Source organism: Nuphar pumila, chromosome 17 (assembly GCF_984573655.1).
Source record: "Nuphar pumila chromosome 17, dmNupPumi1.hap1.1, whole genome shotgun sequence".
Taxonomy (NCBI): Eukaryota; Viridiplantae; Streptophyta; class Magnoliopsida; order Nymphaeales; family Nymphaeaceae; genus Nuphar; species Nuphar pumila.
The window spans coordinates 79,633,835-79,656,362 of NC_143265.1; the positions used below are offsets into that span (position 1 = coordinate 79,633,835).

Here is a 22,528-nt window from a genome sequence, read left to right on the forward strand (position 1 = left end):
GAAGATGCAACAACCATTTTCTCCTTATCGTGTAGATGTGACTGCATAACCTACTTCTAGGCATTATTAGATTCATTATCAGCAAAAATTCTCTGTAAGGCCATGATCTCTTGACCTTGCAAGATCATTGAAAGTCTATGAACCTGCAACCTCAAATGGGCCTTTTGAATCCAGAAACAGGGAATGGATCTAGAGCAACAGGTATAGTGAAGGTGTATTTGGCCATGGTGGATGATGAAGTAAGGTGGGGAGTGAGTCTCAGGTAAAACACAAAGAGGAACTGTGAATGAGGATGATATTATAGCTGACGTGCTTGGAAGCCCTGAATATTTCAAAGTAGCCACTAACGACAATGGTACGACATGGTTCTGAAGATTGGAAGGAGAGGATGGTGATGGTTGCTGACCAAAAGGTTATACCTGAGATGAATGCATTCCTAGATTTTCTGGATGTCTAGAGTTGAGTAGTGTCTTCAATCCCATTTGGCCACCAACATTGGGTATTGGCCTATCCAACAAAGGTAATTCAAATTGTTGGCCAAGACCCAGACCCCCAAACGAAAGTCCAGACCTCGAATCTCCAGTTGTTAACTTCTTCGGATCTGCAAATCTGACAATCAAAAGTTTGGTCGCACCCCCTCATGATATACTTCCCTCCTAGAGCGTCTATAACTGGCGGTCACCATCTTCCTATAGGAAAAAATATCAGCTATTGAAGTAGCATCTGCAGTCACTGTTATGCCTGCACTTGAAGCTGTTGGAAATTTTGCTGTGGAGATTTGCAGCTGAACTTGCCGAACATTGAGGGAAACATGGTATGGAGGGTGTGGGATGCAATGAAAATGAGAGATGAATGGTGTGGATATGTACATGACATGGATTTGATCGGGGGATGACTAAAAATGAGATCTACAATGAAACCTTGCATACAAGATAAACCAGGTGAGGCATAATTGTGATGAGGCAGTTTAAAATGTTAAAATAAAAGATCTGATCCAAAAAAGAAGCATATAACAGATGTTAAAACTTACCATTAAAATGGAAGTAAATCTAAGAAGAGAAACCGACAATATCATTTCCTTTATTTGGAGATTCAGACCAAGACACTATCCATGAATCTTTGAAAAATATGAACCATTACTGAAGATAGTAACAGATCACCTGAAATCATATTAACAAACCTCCCTGCATGACTCTTATTATTTCTTATTCTATTGAACCCACACATCACGACATCCTCTGATTATATGATGCCATACTAACAGTATATCATCCTTAGAAGCTATTTTTATGGGATCAAAAGCAAGCTGGACAGAAAAAAAGGGGGAAAAGGCAACCACACCTTCCCCATCTTCATAGGTGGAAGCAAATGCCCAAAAGGTATCGTTGAGATAGTATAAATAGCTTGAAGCAACAAAGCACAGGTGCATTAAAGAAAAAGTTTTAACAGAAAAATATGATGCCATACGAAAATGAAAGACTAAATAGCTATAAAGTAAGAGGGACATTGTCGAGAATTGGGAGATGATATACTATAATGGTGATGAGATGATACGATGCCAAAATAATAAACCCAATTATGCTCAAATCCTTTCTAAAGAAAATGAAACTAACACATCTTGAGGGGAAGAGTTGAGAATGTGCATGGTATCCCTCCTGAGGGCAAGCTGTCATTAACCCCATGATATCTGTAATCCTGTTAGTTTCCTGAATGTCTGAAGGGATCGGCCTCCTTCAGACCAACCTTGCTGGGAATGCGCACTGCCCCGGATCAACTTGACCTTCGATCTCAGGAAAACAAGGGCGTGGTATTATTTAGAACACACAAATATTCAGAAAATCAATAGAATGCAGGGACAGAGCGATGGACGTCCCATGAATCAAATGAAGTTAAATAGCAATGTAGTAGGTGATACAGTATGATACGATGAACATGAATGAAACAATGTGAGCAAAACCAAACAAGATATAATAAAATGTTATTAAGACAAGGAATCAGATGCAGACCAAAAAGATAAGAAAAGAAATAACATGAGAAATAAAAAATGAAAGAAGAAAGGGGAATGGAATAGAGGTATGCCAAATCGATTAATCATTCAGATTGCTTGAACTAAGAAAATTTTAAAGGAAATAAAACAAATGTTGGAATCAAAGATTCCGTTATTATAGCAACAGGTGGGTCGACGCTGCTATATGCAGGTCAACCCTACCATCTATGCCTTATGACACAAATTTTTTTTTGAAGAGGAATGAAATTTAAAACGAATACACCTTGTAAAGAAAAGAAAATTTCACGGAAAATTAGAAAAGGGAGGAAGGAAGACTTACCTCGGTGGTGCTTCTGTAGTAGGGTCGACTTACTTCACTCAATGAAGAAAAACTAGGAGAAGAAACAAGAGGCGGAAGATGAAGAAAAGAAGAATCGTGAAGTGGAGGGGTGAAGACGATTGGATGGATCCAGAGGAAAGCGCGAAGAAGTGCACATGGGGAAGCAGAGAGGAGGAAGAGCTAGCTATGCTGGGGTGAAAAGGCGGTTTGTGAAGAAAGAGAAAAGTGGAGAGGTGAAGAGGCGGTCGATCTTCAGTTCTTAATTGCAGGAACTCTCCAGATTCGTTGTTGCAGGGGCTGAAATCTCTCTCGATTCAGCAAAAATGGAATAAATGAGAAGAAGGGAAGGATGGGGAAAGAGAGGATGATCGTGAAGAAGCAGTGGGGTGCGGGGGTGAAGGCGATGAGGAAAGAAGACCCGCAATGGGTTTTTTTATAACAGTCGGTCGTTAGAGGCTTTTTCAAAGGGAATCCATCAATTTGCGGAAATTTTCAGAAAGGTGGTCTTTCTTTAAGGATAGTTTTCAAAACCAGGGTGGAGCCCTTTTTCTGAAAGCTTTTCTTTTAAGTTTTTGAAGGACAATCTAAAATACGGGGAGGACACAAAGGTTTTTACAAGACATGGTCCATACGAGGTCTTTAAAAGGTAAAATATTTGTTTTTGAAATATTTCAAGATTTTCTAAAATGAGGTTTTTGAGAAAACATCGGGTTAATTTCAGGACTAGGATTTCAAAAATGGCTCTGGGTCCGAGATTTTTTAGTAAAACTTTAGAATTCTGATCTTGACTAAGAAAAACCTCTGAGAAAATATTAGGAAATTGATTTTTTGAAAAATAAGAGATTCAGTCTCAAAATTAGATCTGTATCCAGGATTGGGTCAGATACAAAAATTGAGCCTAGATTTCAGTGAATCCGAGAAATAAATGAAATGTTATCAGTGATTAACCCAATTTATTCAGAAGCTGGAGGTCAGGGGCAAAAAGAGAATTTTTTTAGATTTTTTGAAAATTTTAGGGTGTTCACAATGACCCATGTTTAATTTCATTTACGTCGTTTACCACCCTTAGCTATTGGTGTCCCAACATGCACTAATTGGAGCAAAGTGGCATAGATCTTGGCTTTTGAAGATTGAGATCTAGGTGCATTGGGGTTTGGAGTGCTTTCTTTAGAACTTCAATCGCCTCACTTTGAAGATTTAAGAGATTTTCAAAAATTAGAAGTCAACAAATTTCATTGTTGAATTGGAATCCTGTTTGAAATTTCAACTAAAGGCATGGATAGTGGGAAAGTGCACATCATGTGGAAACAATGAACCCTCTTAGCCTGGAAAATTGTCAGGGAATAAATGCACTTGAAAGTGATGAGGTCCAAAAGTAGGATATGTAAAGGGTCCCACTTGGGTTGACCCCAGATCCATATCCATTTAAGTTCATCATTTTGAGTCCATGCATTATTACATCTATCTATCGCTAACCCATTTTTTGTTTTTTAACTATTTGTATGCATTATTACATCTAACTGTATCTAACCTATTTTTGGTTGTTTAACTATTTGTATGCATTATTACATCTATCTGTATCTAACCCATTTTTGGTTTTCAATTTATTTGTATATTTTTATACAACCAATTCACTTTTGTGGTGTGTGTTGGCAACATCAGTTCACAAAATCAAACACTGCATAAATGCAGCAGGCAAGCCAGTTGGGACTGCAAACTGATCGGATACGGTCAAATATCTGATCCAAATCTGACACATTAATTCTGGATTCAGATCCCTCTAATAAGATTTGAATGTGGATATGGATCGGGTTTGTATTCGCTAAGTCAGATTTTGTTATTCAGAATGGACTCTCGGATCAGTATTTTACATAAGATCTCATTTGAATCCACATCAAATTATGATCCGATTTCATTTTTCTGAGTAGCTTAGTTTTTATTGTTTTTGACTGGGTCCAGGTATTACAACATGTGGTTTGTATCTGGATTCAAATCTACCATATAAGATCTTATTTGGATCCAGATTCATATTCTGATCTATATTGTACATTTTGTTTTTAGATTCAAATCTATCAAGATCTGACCCATTTCCGATCCATTTGCAGCCCTACTATCAGGTAGGCAGAATAAATACCCAAGCCTGGTATGAGGTCGCTACACTAATGCTAGGCAATTTACTGTTGAAACCATAGTGAGAAATCTCATCGTATTTTCAAAAATCTCTAGTTTTTCTTAAGAAAATCTTGGGAAAATGACACACACACACACACACACACACACATATATATATATATATATATATATATATATATATATAATGTAAAGCATATAAAAATATGTCCAACATTTTTTTTATTGTGTCAATGATGGATTAAAAATGACTTGTTTTCAAGATAGATGCATTTTTCAAATTGAAGTTATTTTTGGGTATATCATTGGCCACTGAAAAAAATTGCATTTTCGTGATATTTTCTAAATGTTGGCAATATCTGTGACGTAGGTCGTAATTGGCTACTTTAGCACTTGATTGATAACTTGTAGCTGAATTTAAAATTGGATCTTGTTGATAACCCAATTGGGGTGTAAGTTGGTAGGATAATCCTGAACCAAGTGAGGGGTCCAAGTTAGCTTTTAGAGGTTAATTTTTGGATCCAATTGCAGACCATGCTAAGTTATAAGTGTACCATTTCCAGACAAAATGGGCTTAGACCAGACCCATTATGCTATAGCTTGGAATGTCGAAGGAGTCAGTCCAAACCCAAATCGGACTTCAGGTTGAGTCCAAATTACAAAACCAAGTCAGAGATGGGAATGAAGAAATTGGTCCCAACCCAACCGAACCAGCTTAGACCCTCACTACCCAGACTAGCAAACCAGTCCACCTAAGAGAGAGAGAGAGCAGCCAATCGGCCTAGGACAGAAAAGATATTCGGTAAAGGATCCAAATATCAAATTGACTGGCGAATTGGATAGAGATAACAATGGGTAGCCCACAAGGGCTCAGATCATCTGGTAGGGGCAGACTTGTGAATGTCACCAAGTTGACGAGACATCACAAGTTCGAAGCCCATGAGTGGTGTCGCTTAAGGTCGAAGCTGGGTGTACTCCCCAGTGGGCAGGGGAGACCTCAAGGGTTTTACCAACCGGAGGCTAGCCAATGTGGTGAGGGGGGAGGTATTTGCCCTTAGATTATAAAAAAAAAAGGATAACAATGGGTAATTCGTCCAGATACCCGAGAAACTGATGACCATTTAGTCTGATTCAGCAATGCTTTACAGTTTTGATTAGTTGAGTCTGATATTGCTGTGAAATTTGCCTCTGAAAATGGTTCTGTTTTAGTTTTATATGTTTTCAGTTTATTACATGGAAAAACCACACCGAGAATCAGAGACCTGGCCACGTTGTCTTAACCTGCTGTGCTAACGATCGCTGTTCCGGCAGCATAAAACTCCATTTCCACTGACCCCTAATGAGCCTTCTGCTTCACCTTAGACAAGTGTAGACTTAAGAACACCCTACTGCATGAAATGAGTCATTTGTATTAAAATTTAAAAACCAGGAGCATGGGTTATTCTTCTGGAGATTATGGCAAGTTGAAAATGATCTCTCGGTTTAGGAATAGCATAGTCCTTAGACTTGAGTAGGATGTGAATGCAGTATAAAGGGCACGTTTGGAAAGTGGAAAAATGATAGGAAAAATGTGAGTGGAAAAGAAAAAAGGCACAATGTTTGCAGTTGTTCCAAACAAAAGAAAATTTCTCAGATGAAAAAATTTCTAAAAAATCCAAGTATTTCATGTGAAAAATTTCTCCATCTCTGAAGATAAACTTTTCATATGACAAGCTGCTTCTCTCTCTCTCTCTCGGGCTCTCTCTTCCAACTCAATTTTCACGTCACACAATCAAAAGAGAATTTTTCACATGAGAACTTCTCACATGTAAATTTTTGTTTTCATATGAGATTTTTTCTTACTTCCAAAGGTGACCTAAGAGAGCTCCTCTCACTTGTATAGGACTTGCCTTGGACTGCAAACATTGAAATGCCAGAGTCCCTCGTTGAGTCCAGAGTCTTGGTGCTATTGATTATGATACATTATGGAAGGATGGTCATCTTCATAACAACATTTTCATGTCATGATTGACCTGCTATAAATGGGTTCTAGAAAATGATGAAAGAACTGCAACTCCGTTATTCATTATCAGGTTGGTTTTCCTTCTGGCTTCAGTAATTTAAATTAGCACTTCAGTTGATGGCCTTTTTCTTTTGCACACCTGATGTAACCATCACCATCTACCGTAATTTCTATGATGAAACCAATAGTTAAAGAATTTCATTGGATGGCAATTTATTGGTATCCTGTGCTTCTGATCAAGCATTTCAAGAAATGAAATGCTCAAGAATGATCTGGAAGTTATGTGATTGAAGAGTTGCAAACAACACAACTTTTAAATAACCTTTCTACCATGCATTGACATCTTGTAGAGAATTTATAAAGAGGGCCATATATTTTCAGCAGATGATTGCATTCAAAAACTCAAAACAGGGTATCATGTCATTGGCACGGGTACAGCACTAACATTAGCTCCCCTCAAGCATGTAAATTTTGTAATTCAATCATCTATTCTCCTGGAAATATTTATAACCTAGAGATGGAGATATCTTAACCTGGTCTATTATGCGATATGATATTTAATTCATCTTCTATATGCATAAGAAGCTATGTCACAGGGACTCGCCCAACTGGGTGCCGCACCGGGTGAGCGTGTGGGTGCGGCACCCGGTGCAGTCAACCTGACCCTGGGTGCGTTGACCGCACCCAGGGTCATTTATGTCCAACTTTTGGACTTGATATATATATTTTGTCGCACCCCCCACCCAAGTTTTTTGAAAGTGCCGCACCCCCACACCCGCACCCATGTGACAGATAAGAAGTTGAACAATGGTAGTTGTGAGAAGATACTAGTGCTGGCTGGACATCAAAGGAAGAGATCTAAGAGAAATAGAGGTAGCACCATTTCATTGTGCATATTTTATTTCAGCCTTGTCCTCACCTCTTTGGCATGTGTCTTTGATTAGTTAAGTTTGCAGTAATGAGTCTCTTCTCATCATACTTGGGTCATGTAGTTTGATATCTGTTCAGTTCCCACAGCTTGCTACTACTCATGACTAAAATTGAACCAGCATTCTGCTTCCATCTTGCTAATCTATATGGTATCCTAATGGTAGAATGTATATTTATGGTAACTTAACAGTACCATGGATTTATGAAGTGATAAATTGCTTGTTCTCTGTTCTTAGGATGGCAAGGATGTTAGCATGGTTTGTCTTGAAAGTTAAATTATCTTCTAAGGTACCAGCTATGTTTTTATGGTAATCAACATGGTAACATAATGATGTTATATATGGCCTAGTTCAACACAGTGGCAATGTAGACTTATGAGAATTCCTATAGTATTGCAAAAACATTAGCAGACTTTTAGTTATATCTTGGTGAAGGACCTTACAGAGATAAATCCACTTTTTTCATGAGTAGAAATTGATAGAAGAGAAAGTAATAAGGTTTTAGGTGATCAAATATAAGGTCTGTATGTTGGAGAGAATCAGACTCAAATTTTAAGCCTTTTCAAACCCAACAGCCCTAAATAGGATGTAACTAGTTTTATGTGATCAAATATGATATCTGTATGTTGGAGAGAATCAGTCCCAAATTTTAAGCCTCTTCTAACCCAGCAGCCCAAAGTAGGATGGAAATGTTGAAAGTTTGGTGGTCTACTTTATATCCAGGGGAGATGATGTTGATAGTTTGGTGGTCCAATTTATAACCAGGGAAGATGGTAAGATTGTGTTCAGGAAATTCCAATACCTTTTGGAAGGCCATATATCTCATTTGTGATTAATCAAGGCCTTCTCATCCGTACAGTATGAAAAGAACATCAGATGAGGTTGGTTAATGATAATGGTTCCGGCTTTTCTTGAACAAATGAAGAAAATCCACACCTTCATTCTATCACCCTAGAGGTACAAGAATAAAGAATTGAAGGCTTGTTTTATTGATACCAAATAGGAAATTGATGAAAATTGTTTGCCAAATGTGCCCAGTGAAGAGGGGCATATAATACTTAAAAGCAGCCTTTTCATGATCCTACTAGATTTTCAACTTGGGATGGCATTTCAGAACAATGTAGACCTGTACTTGGACCATACAGATCATATATGTTGGTGCTTTCACGTCTTGTATTCAAGTTATGTTGAGCATGTCATCAGGAATTTTTTTTTTTTTTTGATGTTCCACTTGCTTCTCGCTATTTTTTTCATAAATACTTCTACCTCTACTTACATAGCTTTTCTTTTCCACCATAAGAATTGCATGAATATTTTCAGAAACTAACATTACCTTTCATCTTCACAGATCCTCAATAACCAACAAGATGGCAACAATTCTGTCAATAACAAAAGGATAGGATGGTGATGCTCATAAGAATACTCAAATGGTTAGCTCTGGTGCCAACAAAGTGGGAAGAGAGAAATATCAGATTCGCTGCAATAGAATACATTGGAAAAAGTTCTAGTCTTAAGAAACTGAAACTGCACTGACACAAAAGCATGACTCTCCCCAGACTGGGGAAGTCATCCACAAGGTGGATGACCTCAATGCATTGGGTGACAATGAAGAGCATCCACACAGGCATATCACAAAGAGAGCGTCCAAGCAGCAGCAGAGTGCCAGCACTGGCAACAAAGTGCACCAGAAATTGTGTACCAAACAATAAACGCAGAAACAGGACAAGAAAACAGTGCAGAGAACAGAAGAATATCTATGCGGTTATAATTACCAGAAAGCTGGTATGCATATGAAGAAGATGGTGACCTTTCAGAAACCATTAATAGTTAAAAGAACTGAGAGCAGAAAGAAACAAAAGGGCAATGGGAAACTTCAGAAATTATTATTCCCATAGGCTAAAGTGACAGATATTGATGAGCTTGGATTCTATCAAGGTTCAACCAATTCAGTGGAAGAAAGTATGGTAGTAAGAACATTTATAAAGGTTGAGTTACAAAAAACAGCTCACAAAATGATGCAGATATTCCAGGCAATCAAAATTCTAATGAAGGGGTAGTATTTATTAGAGAGGATGCTGATAACAGCCGAGCTTTTCTTGTCATTATTCAGGGGAGGGATCCAGAAAGTCTTGCAGGTGCCCACTTTGCCAAAGCTTTTAAGGGCGCTCAGCAGGGTGTTTAGTGGGGCTTGGGAATTGGATGGGAATCCCGGAAAGATGAATTAGGTGCATAATATGGAGGGGCTAGAAACAATAGAGATGGATGAATCTAGTGAAGAGTGAACTTTCTACAACGGCAAAACTGTGTAGGTCAAGTGTAGGTGATGATGAAGATATTCCATTGATGAATCAATTCTTTTTCTGCTGTCTTATTGATGTGCAAGCACTAGATTTCTCACAATATAACTTGGCAAGATGGTAACTGCTCCTTTCTCCAACACCCACTTTTGATACACCCCAATCTGTAAATAGGTAACATCCACATATAGTTCCCGATGGATAGATAGCAACAAAGTAACATCCACATATAGTGCTATTGTGGGTACAATCCCTTGACGTAAAATAAAATAAAAGGTAAAATGTGAACCAAGTACGTACAACCAAAGAACTGAATAAAAGAAGCTGCAGTTTTCTGATGAACCAATACGAGGCAACATAGCAAGAGCATAATACCATTCAAAATTATGATAGAATGTTGTGCTTTATTTTGCAAACTGTTGGTGCTCTATCATAAGGTTCGCATACAAGTTCTGAGTAAACTTAGAGTTTAGATTCAGGTATGAAAATCAACCAAGATGAAAAAAAACTGTAGAGAGAGAGAATTTTATCATCATATAGTGGGCTTCGTCTCAAAGGCCTGACCAGGGTCTTCGTTATCAGCAGGGTAGACGTTGAGGGCTGTGACCATCGCAGAAGGCGGCCCACGTCGACACCTCTTTTCCATCTCTTCCACGGAGTTTGGTTCCCCGGAGAAGAGTGCCTCCACGGAACCATCCCTCCTGTTCCTGACCCATCCTTTCAGACCCAGTTCTTTGGCGTTCCCCACCGTCCAATCCCTGAAGAACACTCCCTGCACCCTCCCCTTAATGGACACCTTCACCTACAACACCACCAACAAGAAAAACCATTCAACAATCAAGAGAGAGAGAGAGAGAGAGAGAGAGAGAGAGAGAGAGGGTATCAGACAGTCTTGAGGGGCATGGTGGAGTTTGAGGAAGCGATGGTGAGTGAATTCATGGATGGTGGTGGATTCGTATTGATTTGTCTGAGGGTTTTCCCGATTGTGGTTAGAGTGTAGAGCCTTCTCATTCCCTTTCCCTTGGTTGCATTGCACCCAAAGCACACGATTGTTTTGGTCAAACAACAAAGAGGGTGCGGTGTTGAGAGAGAGAGAGATTTCTGCCGCTTGTCAGGTCATAGTGAAATCACCGTCCATCATGGTGGATCAATAGCCGGATGCCAAAACTCTCGTTCAAAAGAATTTTGGGGGAATTGGAGCAAAACCAAAATTATTTGCGAAAACTAGGTATGACAGTGGAAGGGGGGAAACTGGGCTCTACCCCCGCCTCGCCCGTACGAAGAGAGGATGAAGGACATGTTACGGGGATGGAAGCCATAATGAAAGAAGGTTAAAATCAAAACCAGTGCGGGGATTGAGGTGGGGATGGACTTATGCTTTCCCTTTGCCCCGCTCCTGTCTTGATCTTCGCCTTGCCCAGCCCTGCCCCCAATCCTTCTAAGGGATGACAATGGATCAAGAAATAACAGGGCCCCGCTCAGGCCCCGCCTCACCCCTGTTTGGAGGTATGTGCGTTGTGTGCCAGCCCAACACACCATATCTTTGACTGTCTCGTGGCACCACATTATCCTGAGTTTGTTTAGGAACAAGCTCAGATGGCGCAAGGTTTAATCAATCCCGTATCGAACTCATATTTCAATACTTATAACCCGGATTGGTGTAATCATCCTAATTTCTTGTAGAGAAATTCTCAAGTCTAACCCCCATCTTTTCTCAGAACCAACCCAGGTAAGGCAGTTATGTGCTTAGTTTTCAGCGATCGAACTACCCCCCAACCCAGTCCTCCTATAGTCCGTCTTCGTCCCAAGAGGTTGCTTCTAGTCAGTCCTTTGAGAACAAGATGTTGCAGGCCTTCTCGGACCTCAAGACGAACTTGAGTTCTCACACATACTCCATTACAAAACTTGAGACACAAATGGGTCAGCTCGATGAGGCGCTTAGCAGGCTAAGCGAGTAGGCATTACCTAGCTAGTCGTTGGTTAACCCTAGGGGTAAGAAGTCGATGCATGGTTTGCACATGATAAATGTCCATCAAGAGTAGGCTCAAACGATTATAACCCTTAAGAGTGGGAAGCAGTACCAGTCGAAGGAGGTTACAGAAGAAAGCAAGAGATCTAGTAAAAAGCAATCAGTCCCTACCGTCATACTTCAGGAAAGCGAGAGGGTTTCCCCATCTAAGCCTTCCAAGTCTTAAATACCCAAAGCTTCTTTTCCTCGGGCATTAGAGAGATCGAAGTCGTTCAACAAGCAGAGAGTGAACATGCAAGATATGCTTGAGATATTCAAGCACATTTAGATAAACCTCTCATTGATAGATGACATCTAGCAGGTCCCTACATACGCAAAGTTCCTGAAGGAGCTTTGTAAGCAGAAGAGGAAGTTGAGGTTCCATGTGCCAAAAAAGATTTATCTGACGGAGCAGATGAGTGTGGTGTTACATCACCAAACTCCTCTGAAGCTCAAGGACTCAGGGCTCCTATTATTTCGTGTGTCATAGGAGACATCACTGTTGAGCGTGCCTTGCTCGACCTTGTGGCAAGTGTGAATATCTTGCCGGGTTTCTTTTTGACAAATTCGGATTAAAAGAGATAAATCTGACACCGATGACCCTGCAGCTGGCAAATCGTTCTGTCAAGGTCTCGTGAGAGATTCTTGAAGATGTTCTAGTAAAGGTGGAAGACTTCTACTTTCATGTTGACTTCATCATCTTACATATGGAGGGAGTGGATGATAAACGGCAGACCCCCATCATTTTAGGTCACCCCTTCCTGGCCACCGCCAATGCATGCATCAAATTCATCTTTGCCTCCATCCCCACACGGGTTTTGATTTTAACCTTCATCTCTGGTTCATGTCTTCCATTCCCTGTCCAAACGGGGCAAGGCGAGGCAGGCCTCATTTTCCCCGGTCCACTGTCATCCCTAGGCCTATGCCAGACATGTCCCCTGTCTGCCCTCATGTTTAACTGGAGAATCATTGAATGTGCTATTTTGGAACGCAGTCTCAGGGGGCTTCATTCAAGATCTTAATATCCTGGACCTAGAAAACCTTTTCATGCTGCAGTTTGTGGATGATGTGCTGGTCTTTGGTGTCGCTTTCCATACACAAATCACGCACATTACAAGCATTTGGGACTTTAGATTTGATTAGGGGTATAACCAGATCAGAATTGGTTCATGTTTAAGTTGGGTTTAAAAATTAAACTCAGACCGAAACCAGTTTGATTCAAGTCTGGGTTTGGATTTGGGTATGGGCAAAATTGGAGACCCATATGGGTTAACAAGTTTGGATGTAAATTGGGTCAGGTCAAAATGGTTTGGCTCTTCAGAATACCCGTTCTTTAATTGGATCTAACAATTAGACCCAGACAACCTATTTTTGGTTGAATCTTGGTTCAGGTGGGGATATGGATGAAACCCATGTGGATTAACAGGTTGAAGAAAAAAATGGGCCGGTTCTAAATGGGTTGAGTCTAGATTTGATTCCTATTCAAGTTGGGTCTAGATATTATTAAGGTTGTAGGCTTGCACGAGTTAATTGATTTAGCTATTAGGTTTAGTATAAATGGGTGGATTTGTTTTAATTAAGGGTCGGCAACTGGTCGGGTGATGGGACAAGCCGACCTGGCCCGCCATGGGCCAGGTTTGGGTCAAGGTTTTAAGCTCGATCCCATTAGCTATTTATTAATTTTTAATAATATAAAATTTTTAAAAATAATTAATTACATAGTAACTTGGTAACTATTATTATTTACCTAATTAGTTGCATTAATTTTATGAAAACTAGAAAGATAATTAGTTAAGTACATAAGAACTTATTAATTATTTATTATTTAACTAATTGGTTACGCTAATTAGTTGGGTTTGGGCCAGACCCGGCTTGTTTCACATTGGCCCATTGGGCCAATGGGCCAAATCATGGGCTGCTCTTCAAACCTGGGCCTGTTAAGAACTGGGCTGAGCTCTAAACGGGGGGCTGGCCTGATGCCCACCCCTAGTTTTAATACAAGTAATTAAGTTCTATTATGATTTTTTTATTTTTATAGTCAGAAAACTTATCATAAATGTGACCTATTGGATTGATCATAATTATATTTAAATTTCTCCTAATCGGTGTACATTAGGTTCGGGTTTGGGTGTCAAGTCAAATAAGGGTTCGGGTTCATGTGCAGTTTTTATATAGGTTTGAAAAAGGGTTGGGTATGAAAAGGTTTTGGGTACATATCAGGTTTGGATTCGAGCTATAAATTACATAGAACCGTAAGGATCATGTTATAGAATCGGGATCAAGTTTAATTCGTTTCAGGTATATATTTTTCATACCTAGAGCCAACCCATTTTGAAACGGCTCTGGATTTTAGACTCAACCTAAACCTAAAGCTTGTCAAATTTTGGTTTGTTCAGTCTAATCGACTCGGGTATATATATATATATATATAAACCCACCCACCACAAGTTTTATTGGATTTTTGATTTTTTTTTTTTTAATTTTGACAATACTAATGTGATCTATATGCTTGTTTTTATATGAATCAGCTTTTGGATCATTTGATTTGGATGCATGGATAGGTTTTTATAAGTTTCAAAAATTAATGGTGTACAATTTTTATAAATTTTCCAGACTTCAAATACCATTTTTTTATCCAAGTGTTGATTTCTAATAAATTAATCATGTTGAGAATTTTGAAAAAATACCAAAAGTTTTTCATTGGGTAGGTTTGGCTTATTTTTTAGCAGATAAGTTTTCATTCCTCTCTCTCTCTCTCTCTCTCTCTCTCTCTCTCTCTCTCTCTCTCTCTCTCTCTATATATATATATATATATATATATATATATATATATATATATATATATATATATATATATATGTGTGTGTGTGTGTGTGCGCGTAGGGGTCGCAATTTCTGACACGACCCGCCAACCCGCCTCTTAGGCGGGTTCGGGTTGGGCTTAAGCCAACCCGTTTAATAAACGGGTCGACCCGCGTAACCCGTTTATTAAACAGGTCGGGTTCGGGTTGGGGGTATGCCAACCCGCCAACCCGGCTAACCCGTTTAATAAACGGGTTAGGCGGGTGGGTCAACCCGCCAACCCGTCAACCCGTCAACCCGACCCGCCAACCTGCCTACCTGCCAACCCGATCCGTCAACCGCCAACCCGACCCGCCAATCTGACCCGCGAACCTGAAAACCCGTTTACCCGACCCAACCCATTTATTAAATGGGTTGGCGGGTCGTGTCGGGTTACCCGTTTATTAAACGGGTCGGGTTCGTGTTTGCCACAGCTGACCCGTTTAATAAATGGGTCGGGTTCGGGTTGAGGTATGCTGACACGCCAACCCGACCCGATTGCCACCCCTATGTGTGTGTGTGAAAAATGGAAGACTACTAAATGAAACATGCTACTGGATTTTCATGAATTTCTAATATTTTTTCAAAATTCTGACCATACAGATGTGATCTATATGCTTGTTTTTATAGGAATCACTTCTTCAAACATTTGATTCAGATGCATCGATAGGTTTTTATAAGGTTTCAAAAAGCAACAGCCTACAATTCTCATAAATTTTTGTGTCTCCAATTACCATTTTTTCATCCAAAACGCATGATCCAAGTATCGATTTATAACTGAACACATCTATAGGATCAAAATTTCAAAAAAATTAGTGATTTTGTATTTTGTAGGTTTCTATTTTCATATATATATATATGTGTGTGTGTATTAATTATTGCCAAAAGTTATATAAAATTTTTCAAGTTGCCAAATTGAATGTTGGCAATTAGCATTATTATTTGACACTGAGCTTTATCATGTATATGTTTATTCACCATGTTTGATCTGCGCCTGTGTGCGTGTACCTGACTCATTCCAAAGAACATCTCATTTTCTAATTTACCAATGATATTCAGAAGAGACCAACCGGCTCTCCGCTTGTCTGGCCGGAGCAGTTACTAGTGCACGTTCGAACCCCAAATGGTATGGTTGTATAACTGATAGGGTCTGCCTAACCCCAGCTTTCTCTTTCGAAAAAAGAAAATGATAGTCAGAAGAGGCAATCATATCAGGTTCAAGGGACCTTGGACCGTTCTGTAATGACAGTGTGTCAGTTGTGGGGATCAAAAGGAGATGGAGGGTAGTCAGGTTCAGAGGTATACTCAAAGTGTGCCATGTGATGGCATCTGATCCTGTCTCATGAACTTGGGACGAAGGGGTCAGCACCTTCTCCCTAAACCCGCTGCCACTCTGTCAACCGGAGAAAGCTTCCCTTCATTTTTACGATGAAAGGTATCAAGGCGCCTTGGACAATTTTCTATCCATCTTCCCTTGAACGTGATCTGCTCTCTGGCAGTGTTTTCATGTGTTAATAATGTATGATAAAATATAATTTCTGTGCGTATATAGTGTTGAATATCCAGTACTAAGAGTTAGGTAGTAGGTAGTTGTGATAATTTTAAAGCAATTGGGTTCATCTTTGCCAGTTGTCCTACTCTTTTTGTTAGTAGGGGTATCAACGGGTTGGGTTGGGTTTGGTTTGGACCCAGTAAAACCAGACTTGGCCCTAATTTTCAGGTATGGTAACCCAACTCTAATCGAACCCACTATATGAGAAATCATACCCAGACCTGTTAAGAAGTACATGAATCAGACCGGGATCATACCTGATAAAACAATATTTTTTGTCATTTTTACATTGAAAATTGTGGGTCTTAATCGAAACTCAAGTTGGGCCCAGGTCTGGTATTAAATTTCACAAACTATACCCGGATCCATGTATGAATCGGCCCTTCAAGTCCGAACCCAGGCCTTAATCGGGTCTTCTTATTTATGACCATACCCAGACCCTATAGGGTTTGGTTGGCCTGTTGACACCCTATTGTTAAGCTTCGGGTTGATACCTCATCGTCATGAGTTATATATTATATTGATTAATAAAAATTAAGTTTACCTTTCCTCGAAAAGAAAATAATAAAGCAATGGGGTTCATCACTTGACTTTATATGATTTAAAGTAATGGCACTCAAACCATATTTGCGTGCATGTGCTCCTCAAATGGTGATTAGATTTTCTTGAGCTAAACTTGAACCCACTCGTGGAAAATATATATACTAAAAAGGATCTGCTTTTTAAAATAAAGGCTAAGTTTACAATCATGAAGAGTAAGCATGATTTTTTAAATAACTTTGAAAAGATTAAAATATTGCATCCCTTCCATGTGGCTGCCATTTGTATTGTTGATTTGAGACGTCCTTGTTTTTGTTAGTAACAGCTACTGTAAGTAGGCCAGACAAAGTCAGCTCATTAGGTCTCTGATCTTGAGGGTGGTTTCTTTGCTTAAATATTTAAAAAAAAATAACAAGAAAAAGAAAAAAAAAGGATGAGAGAGTATATTAGAGTGATGATGCACTTTTTTTTTGTTTGAGATATCCTGTTTTATCTTTTCTTTCACCCATCATTTTCATTACATAGCTTGTGATTTGGACCCCTTGTAAGCAGCCAAGATTTGTCAGCTTTGCATCACAATCAAAATTGAACAGATAAACACCAAGAATGGGATTAGAAGCGAGATGTGTTGTGTCTTGGACCTTTAGGATCTGTTTGGATCGATTTTCAATATATGAATCCTTTATGTTTCGGTTTTGAGTTTTAGCTAGGCATTGGATCCATCTTTTAGCAATATCAGAATTAGAGTTCACTTTTTCTATAGTAGAGAATGAATTCAAGGTAATGGAGTGATTATTAAGAGAATTTTCTTATTTTTGTAATTTTATTTTATTTTTCTCTATATTCTTAATTTAGCCTTATTTAACATCATAGTCATGACATATATAGGTGATATTTAGAAAATATCTTGATATTAAATATTTATAATAAAAGGACGGTCTAAAAGCTAAAATATCACAATATTTTTGAAAATATTAGATATCATGATAATATCACAATATTTTGAAAATATTAGATATCCTGATAATATCACAATAATATCATGACTGCCACCATTTAGGTCATATTCATGATTTGCTAGTTCTAGAATGTCTAGTGTAATGCAATACTTAAAAATCAAATTATTGCATATTTAGGTCGGCTATCATATTTTTTCCATCATATTAGGGATTCTTCACTTAACCTATATCTTTTTCTTATTTTTTCTAATTTTTAAATTCTGAGAATTTCTCGATATATATGGAAAACCTATAATATCCCGAGATTTGCCTTGCCGAGATATAGCCGAGACCCATATTTGTGACCATGTTTACCATCTAATATGTAGATCATAACTCAGTTCTTCATACCCACTTTAACCCTGCATCAGTCTCCCAACCATATATATATATATATATATATATATATATATATATATATATATATATATATATATATATATATATATAGAGAGAGAGAGAGAGAGAGAGAGAGAGAGAGAGAGAGAGTCATTCCTCTGTAAAGTAAGAACAGCAACTGAGTTTATTTCTCATTTTCCATTTTTCAATTTTATGATCAACACCAATTTCTCATTCATTATAAGATCTCTTCTCTGGTGCCTAGTTAGAAGCCTACTGATGAATGCATATATAGGCTAACCTATGAAGAAAAAAGAAAAAAATAATAAAGAAGAATCATAAAGAGGCTAGCTCTATACATTGCTCTCTTCTATGCATGCCGCCACTTGCACCCAGAAAACCCCAAAACTGTTTTTTATTTTTTTGAAGCATCAAGACTTAAAGCGGTTTCAAGTAGATGTGCACCCCATGTTTAGGCCTCAAAGTGAGCACATAAACAGGTGCATGCCTGTAATTTTCTGAGAGTGTGAAGCTGAAGCTTGAGAGGAACATGGCTAAGACTATCTTGGCTTCCATTAGGGCAAAGGCCTGGCCTATGCAATTTCTAGGGCCTGCTGCAAAGGGCATGAAGTGCCTTCCAGGTGCAAATGATTTCCCAGCAAACCTTTCAGGATTGAACTCATTGGCATCCTTCCCCCACAGTTCCTCACTGTGGTGAATGGCCAGCACAGGGATCCATATTGACAGTCCCTTTGGGATGTTAAGGTCCCCCAGCTTTGTGTCCTCAAATGCTTGTCTGGGCAAAAGTGCAGCAGGAGGGTACAGCCTCAATGACTCGTTCAGTATCATGCCCAACTGCACATCAAGAGAGTAATGTCACACACCCCAACTAATGAAAAGCAATTTGGCCATATGCAGTTCCTTCTCTGCAGACAGAGAACTAATAAATTATTTGTATAAATAAATAAACAAAACAAAAGCTCAGAATCTCTCTCTCACATGCATTTTAAGTTAGGTTTTCAATAACAATTTAAAATTCAAGGGGTCCAATGATATAGCTGGATCATAGGTGGCACTATCATAACTAAGGGGTCTCGGGTTCGAATGCTGTAGGGTTTACCCCCCGCACCCACCCGGTTGCAAAAAAATTCAAAATTCAGTGTTGAAATCATTGGAGAGGATTAGGTGATGATACACCTGATAACCATCTACTAGTGATAAAGCATCATAACAGTCCATTACTGTCATCGTCACCGTCATTGTAGAAGGGTTGCAAATTAAATTTTTTTTTCTTTTTTTTGGTTAGGCCAAGAGAAAGCTCTCCTTTTGCACGTTAGCAGACTTTCGGTTGTTAAAACTCTTTAGGCCTCCCCTGCCTACGGAAGAGTACCCCAGATTCGACCTTGTAGCAAGGGACGCCCCTTCGGTTTTAAACTTGTGACATCCTGTCAACTAGGTTGTTTTCAACAGCAACAGCTGGGGTTAGGCAGACCCATACCAGTTATACAACTATACCATTGGGATTCGAATTTGCAACGTCTCAACACAAGGTGACGTGCACTAACTACACCTGCCAGGTAAGCAGAACCCCCCCCCCCCCTTGGTCAAGTCCCCCTTATCTCCGAAGGGGGAATCCAACTAACCTACCACATGAACAGATCAGAAAGAGATGAATTCACTTTGGATGTAGCAAGTTTGTTTTTGTTTGACAGAAGTTGGTAGGAAAAAAACAAAATAAAAAAAAGGACATTTGGGTCTTTTAGAAATCTCACCAAGGAGAGCTTTGAGAGATGATCTGCAGAAGGGAGTGACCCTTGGCATACTTGCAGTACTTCCTCTCTAGCCTTCTCTTGCCATGAAGGATTGCAAGCAAGCAACATGATTGTCCAAGTGAGAAGCAGTGCAGTGGTCTCATGTCCTGCAAAAAAGAAGGTCTTGCATTCATCCATGAGATGCTGTGCAGTGAAGTTGAAGTTGGATTTCTTATTCTCCACCTGTGCCAACAATAGACCAAGCAGATCACTTCCGTGCCAATCCCTTCTCCCTATCTCAACTCCATCACGTCTGCTCTGAATGATCTCCAACAATAGCTTCTCTACTTCGGCCTTGAGCCTTTTGATCTCTCTGTTGTATCTGCTAGGAAAAAACCTACAAAAGACGAAAGTATAAAGCTGAATTCATTTCCATTTTTCCTTCAGAGGACTTTATTTATTTAAAATTTAAAAAAAAAAGTTGGTATATTATCAAAGAAGTTGAGGGACAAAAGAGATACCTGCTACCAGGAAACCATAAATGCTGGGTAGCTTTAGAAGATTGAAGCTGCAAAGATGTAACGAGATCAAAGATCTTCTTTCCCTTCTCATAACTGCTTTCAAATTCTGTCCTAGCTATGATGTCTGCTGCAAGTCTGCTCAGGTACTGACTGATCTCAACTTCAGTTTGGCCTAACTCTACTGTTGAACGAAGGCTCAGCAGTGTGCACTTGGTGCACTCTATCATATACCCTATATGCCGCTGCGAACAAAAGCCAAAATCCAACAAACTCGGCTAAATAACCAAAAAAAAACAAAAAAACTTGTGGGTGTCTTTCCTTTTATGTAAATTTCTACTCTGTTTTGCTTTTCTTACCTTGAGCTTGTCTGCTTGAAATGCTGGGGCTGCTACGTGGCGTTGATGGAACCAATCTTCACCATTAGCCATCAACAAACCTTTACCAATAAGGTGCCTTGATCCTTGCCGTTGCAGCCATGATCTCCCATATATCTGGCTGTTTTTCGCAGATAGAAGCTCCTTGATCAGCTCTGTTTCTGATAGACACAACCTGGGCTCAACACCCCACCAATATATGAACCTTTTTCCTGCTTGCAAAAACAAATTCAAGATCGACCATGTTGGTTTCTGAAAAAGAAAAGCAGAATCAAATGCATATTTATATATCTAGATAGGTAATTCTCTTCTGCTGTCTGTTCTCAATTATGGTTACCATATTGTTTAGACCATTGAACGTAATGTGGCAAGAGCCTGCCAACGATGTCATGGTTGACAAAGCTCGTGTCAGAAGAGGTTGTTTGTTGGAGCAGAGAAGCTATGTGGAAAAGGTTTCCAACTAAAAACCGTAGCGGAGGACCTCTGACTCCTTGCTTTCCCATGAATTGCCTGATGCGTCTGGGAGTAAACCAGTAGACAGAGATGGTCTCCACTAGAGCTCTCATCACCAAACAAGCCACCAATAAAAGCACAATGAGCCAAAAAGCAGCCATGGCTCTTCTATAGCCTTTGGAATATAAATCAAAACACTGCCTTGGCCACCAATTTATACACCAAGTACCACAGTGGGAGGAGTGAGACAAAGCACCACAAACACACAAGGTGTTTAGGTAAACCCCCTCTCATGGACTCTTTATAAACAATTGTTAATGGGAAAGTCTATGCACAGCAAACGAATGAAAAGAATCAAATGTTGGAGTCACCGACGTAAAGTAGGAGTGACCCACGTATAAGGACTCCTCTAGAGGTGTCCCTATCCAATAAGCCCTACTATTTAGAGGAACAATTATCTTAATTGTTCCCTAGTTAAAGTTATAAAAGGGGGTAGTGATGAGAAACCCCAATGTGTGAAAAAAAAAAGTAGAAAACTAAGGGAAAATCATACGTGATTTTTATTTTCTGGGATTGGATCCGGCTCACCATCGCTGAAGGGTCTGCACTCATTGAGGGTAGCGATCGGCTAGGGAGACGAATATCTCAGAAATGCTCAACCGGTCTACCGTCGGCCATTACCGGACAGTCATGACCGCATCAGGTATGCTCTTCGTCTCTCTTGTGCACATGCCATCCCAACATTGGGTTATGGGCCCATGTACCGTGCATTCCGCTACGTCGGCCTGCTAGCTTTTTTCTGTATTTGTCGTTGTTGGGCGATTATATCAGGTTGAGCCTGTCGCCATGGGGTGACGTGGCTCGACTATATTCAACAAACAGTCGCCTGGACTCCAACGACTTTCGCCATGGGGCGACAACGTTTTTCAGCATACCCGATCAAATATCTATTGTTTCTTTGTCGTCGAAATAGCTTTTGGAAGCTAGTGGCCGTCGGTGATTTTGTCGATGGCACTGGATGCTGGTAGCTGACAGCCGACGCAGGTCGCCGATTGCATGTGACTGTCGTCGTGCAGTATTTTTTCTGGCAGGCCATCGCCGTGGAGCAACGTGGCTCGTCGGTTAACCGGACGACCATCGCCGGCATCAAAAAAAATAAGGGATTGGTAAGATTACTTGCACCATCGGGTTGCAGAGAGGTTTGCTAGCACCGAGGGGTCACCGCGGGATGTCACTGGGGGGAGAGATTGCTTTCATTGTCCGGCGACATGCAGCATCTGAGGGCCTTTTGAAAAAATAAAACTTTTTCTCTTTTTTGTTTTACCTCTCTTGTTGGGCGTCGCTCGCAGCAAAAATCCATCACCGGAGTGCCACTATCGTCGGACCTCCATGACGTTTGGTTGACTGGTATCTAGATAGACTGGCAGTTGATGGAACCCCTTCATTGGAAGGGGTTTCCTTCAGGG

At 39.7% G+C, this 22,528-nt stretch overlaps 2 protein-coding genes across 2 annotated transcripts; both read right to left on the bottom strand.

Annotated features, from left to right (window-relative positions):
- Window positions 1-9,996: 9,996 nt before the first annotated feature.
- LOC149812398 (acylphosphatase family) lies at window positions 9,997-10,767 on the bottom strand. The gene is made up of 2 exons (XM_089993483.1): window positions 10,574-10,767; window positions 9,997-10,487 (listed from the first exon to the last, which is right to left on the bottom strand). The coding sequence occupies exons 1-2, from the start codon at window positions 10,694-10,696 to the stop codon at window positions 10,218-10,220; spliced, it is 393 nt and encodes a 130-aa protein (XP_089849609.1). The 5' UTR covers window positions 10,697-10,767; the 3' UTR covers window positions 9,997-10,217.
- Window positions 10,768-18,401: 7,634 nt separating this feature from the next.
- LOC149812399 (cytokinin hydroxylase-like) lies at window positions 18,402-21,223 on the bottom strand. The gene is made up of 5 exons (XM_089993640.1): window positions 20,947-21,223; window positions 20,592-20,821; window positions 20,236-20,477; window positions 19,736-20,111; window positions 18,402-18,818 (listed from the first exon to the last, which is right to left on the bottom strand). Exons 1-5 carry the CDS (start codon window positions 21,221-21,223, stop codon window positions 18,402-18,404), a joined length of 1,542 nt encoding a protein of 513 aa, XP_089849766.1.
- Window positions 21,224-22,528: the final 1,305 nt, after the last annotated feature.

Coding starts and splice junctions, on each gene's coding strand:
- LOC149812398 (XM_089993483.1), bottom strand. CDS start 10,696: ATGAGAAGGCTCTACACTCTAACCACAATCGGGAAAACCCTCAGACAA. Junction 10,488..10,573: donor CCACCATGCCCCTCAAGACT/GTCTGATACCCT, acceptor GTGGTGTTGTAG/GTGAAGGTGTCCATTAAGGG.
- LOC149812399 (XM_089993640.1), bottom strand. CDS start 21,223: ATGGCTGCTTTTTGGCTCATTGTGCTTTTATTGGTGGCTTGTTTGGTG. Junction 20,822..20,946: donor TCAATGGTCTAAACAATATG/GTAACCATAATT, acceptor TTTTGCAAGCAG/GAAAAAGGTTCATATATTGG. Junction 18,819..19,735: donor ATCTCTCAAAGCTCTCCTTG/GTGAGATTTCTA, acceptor CTTGATGTGCAG/TTGGGCATGATACTGAACGA.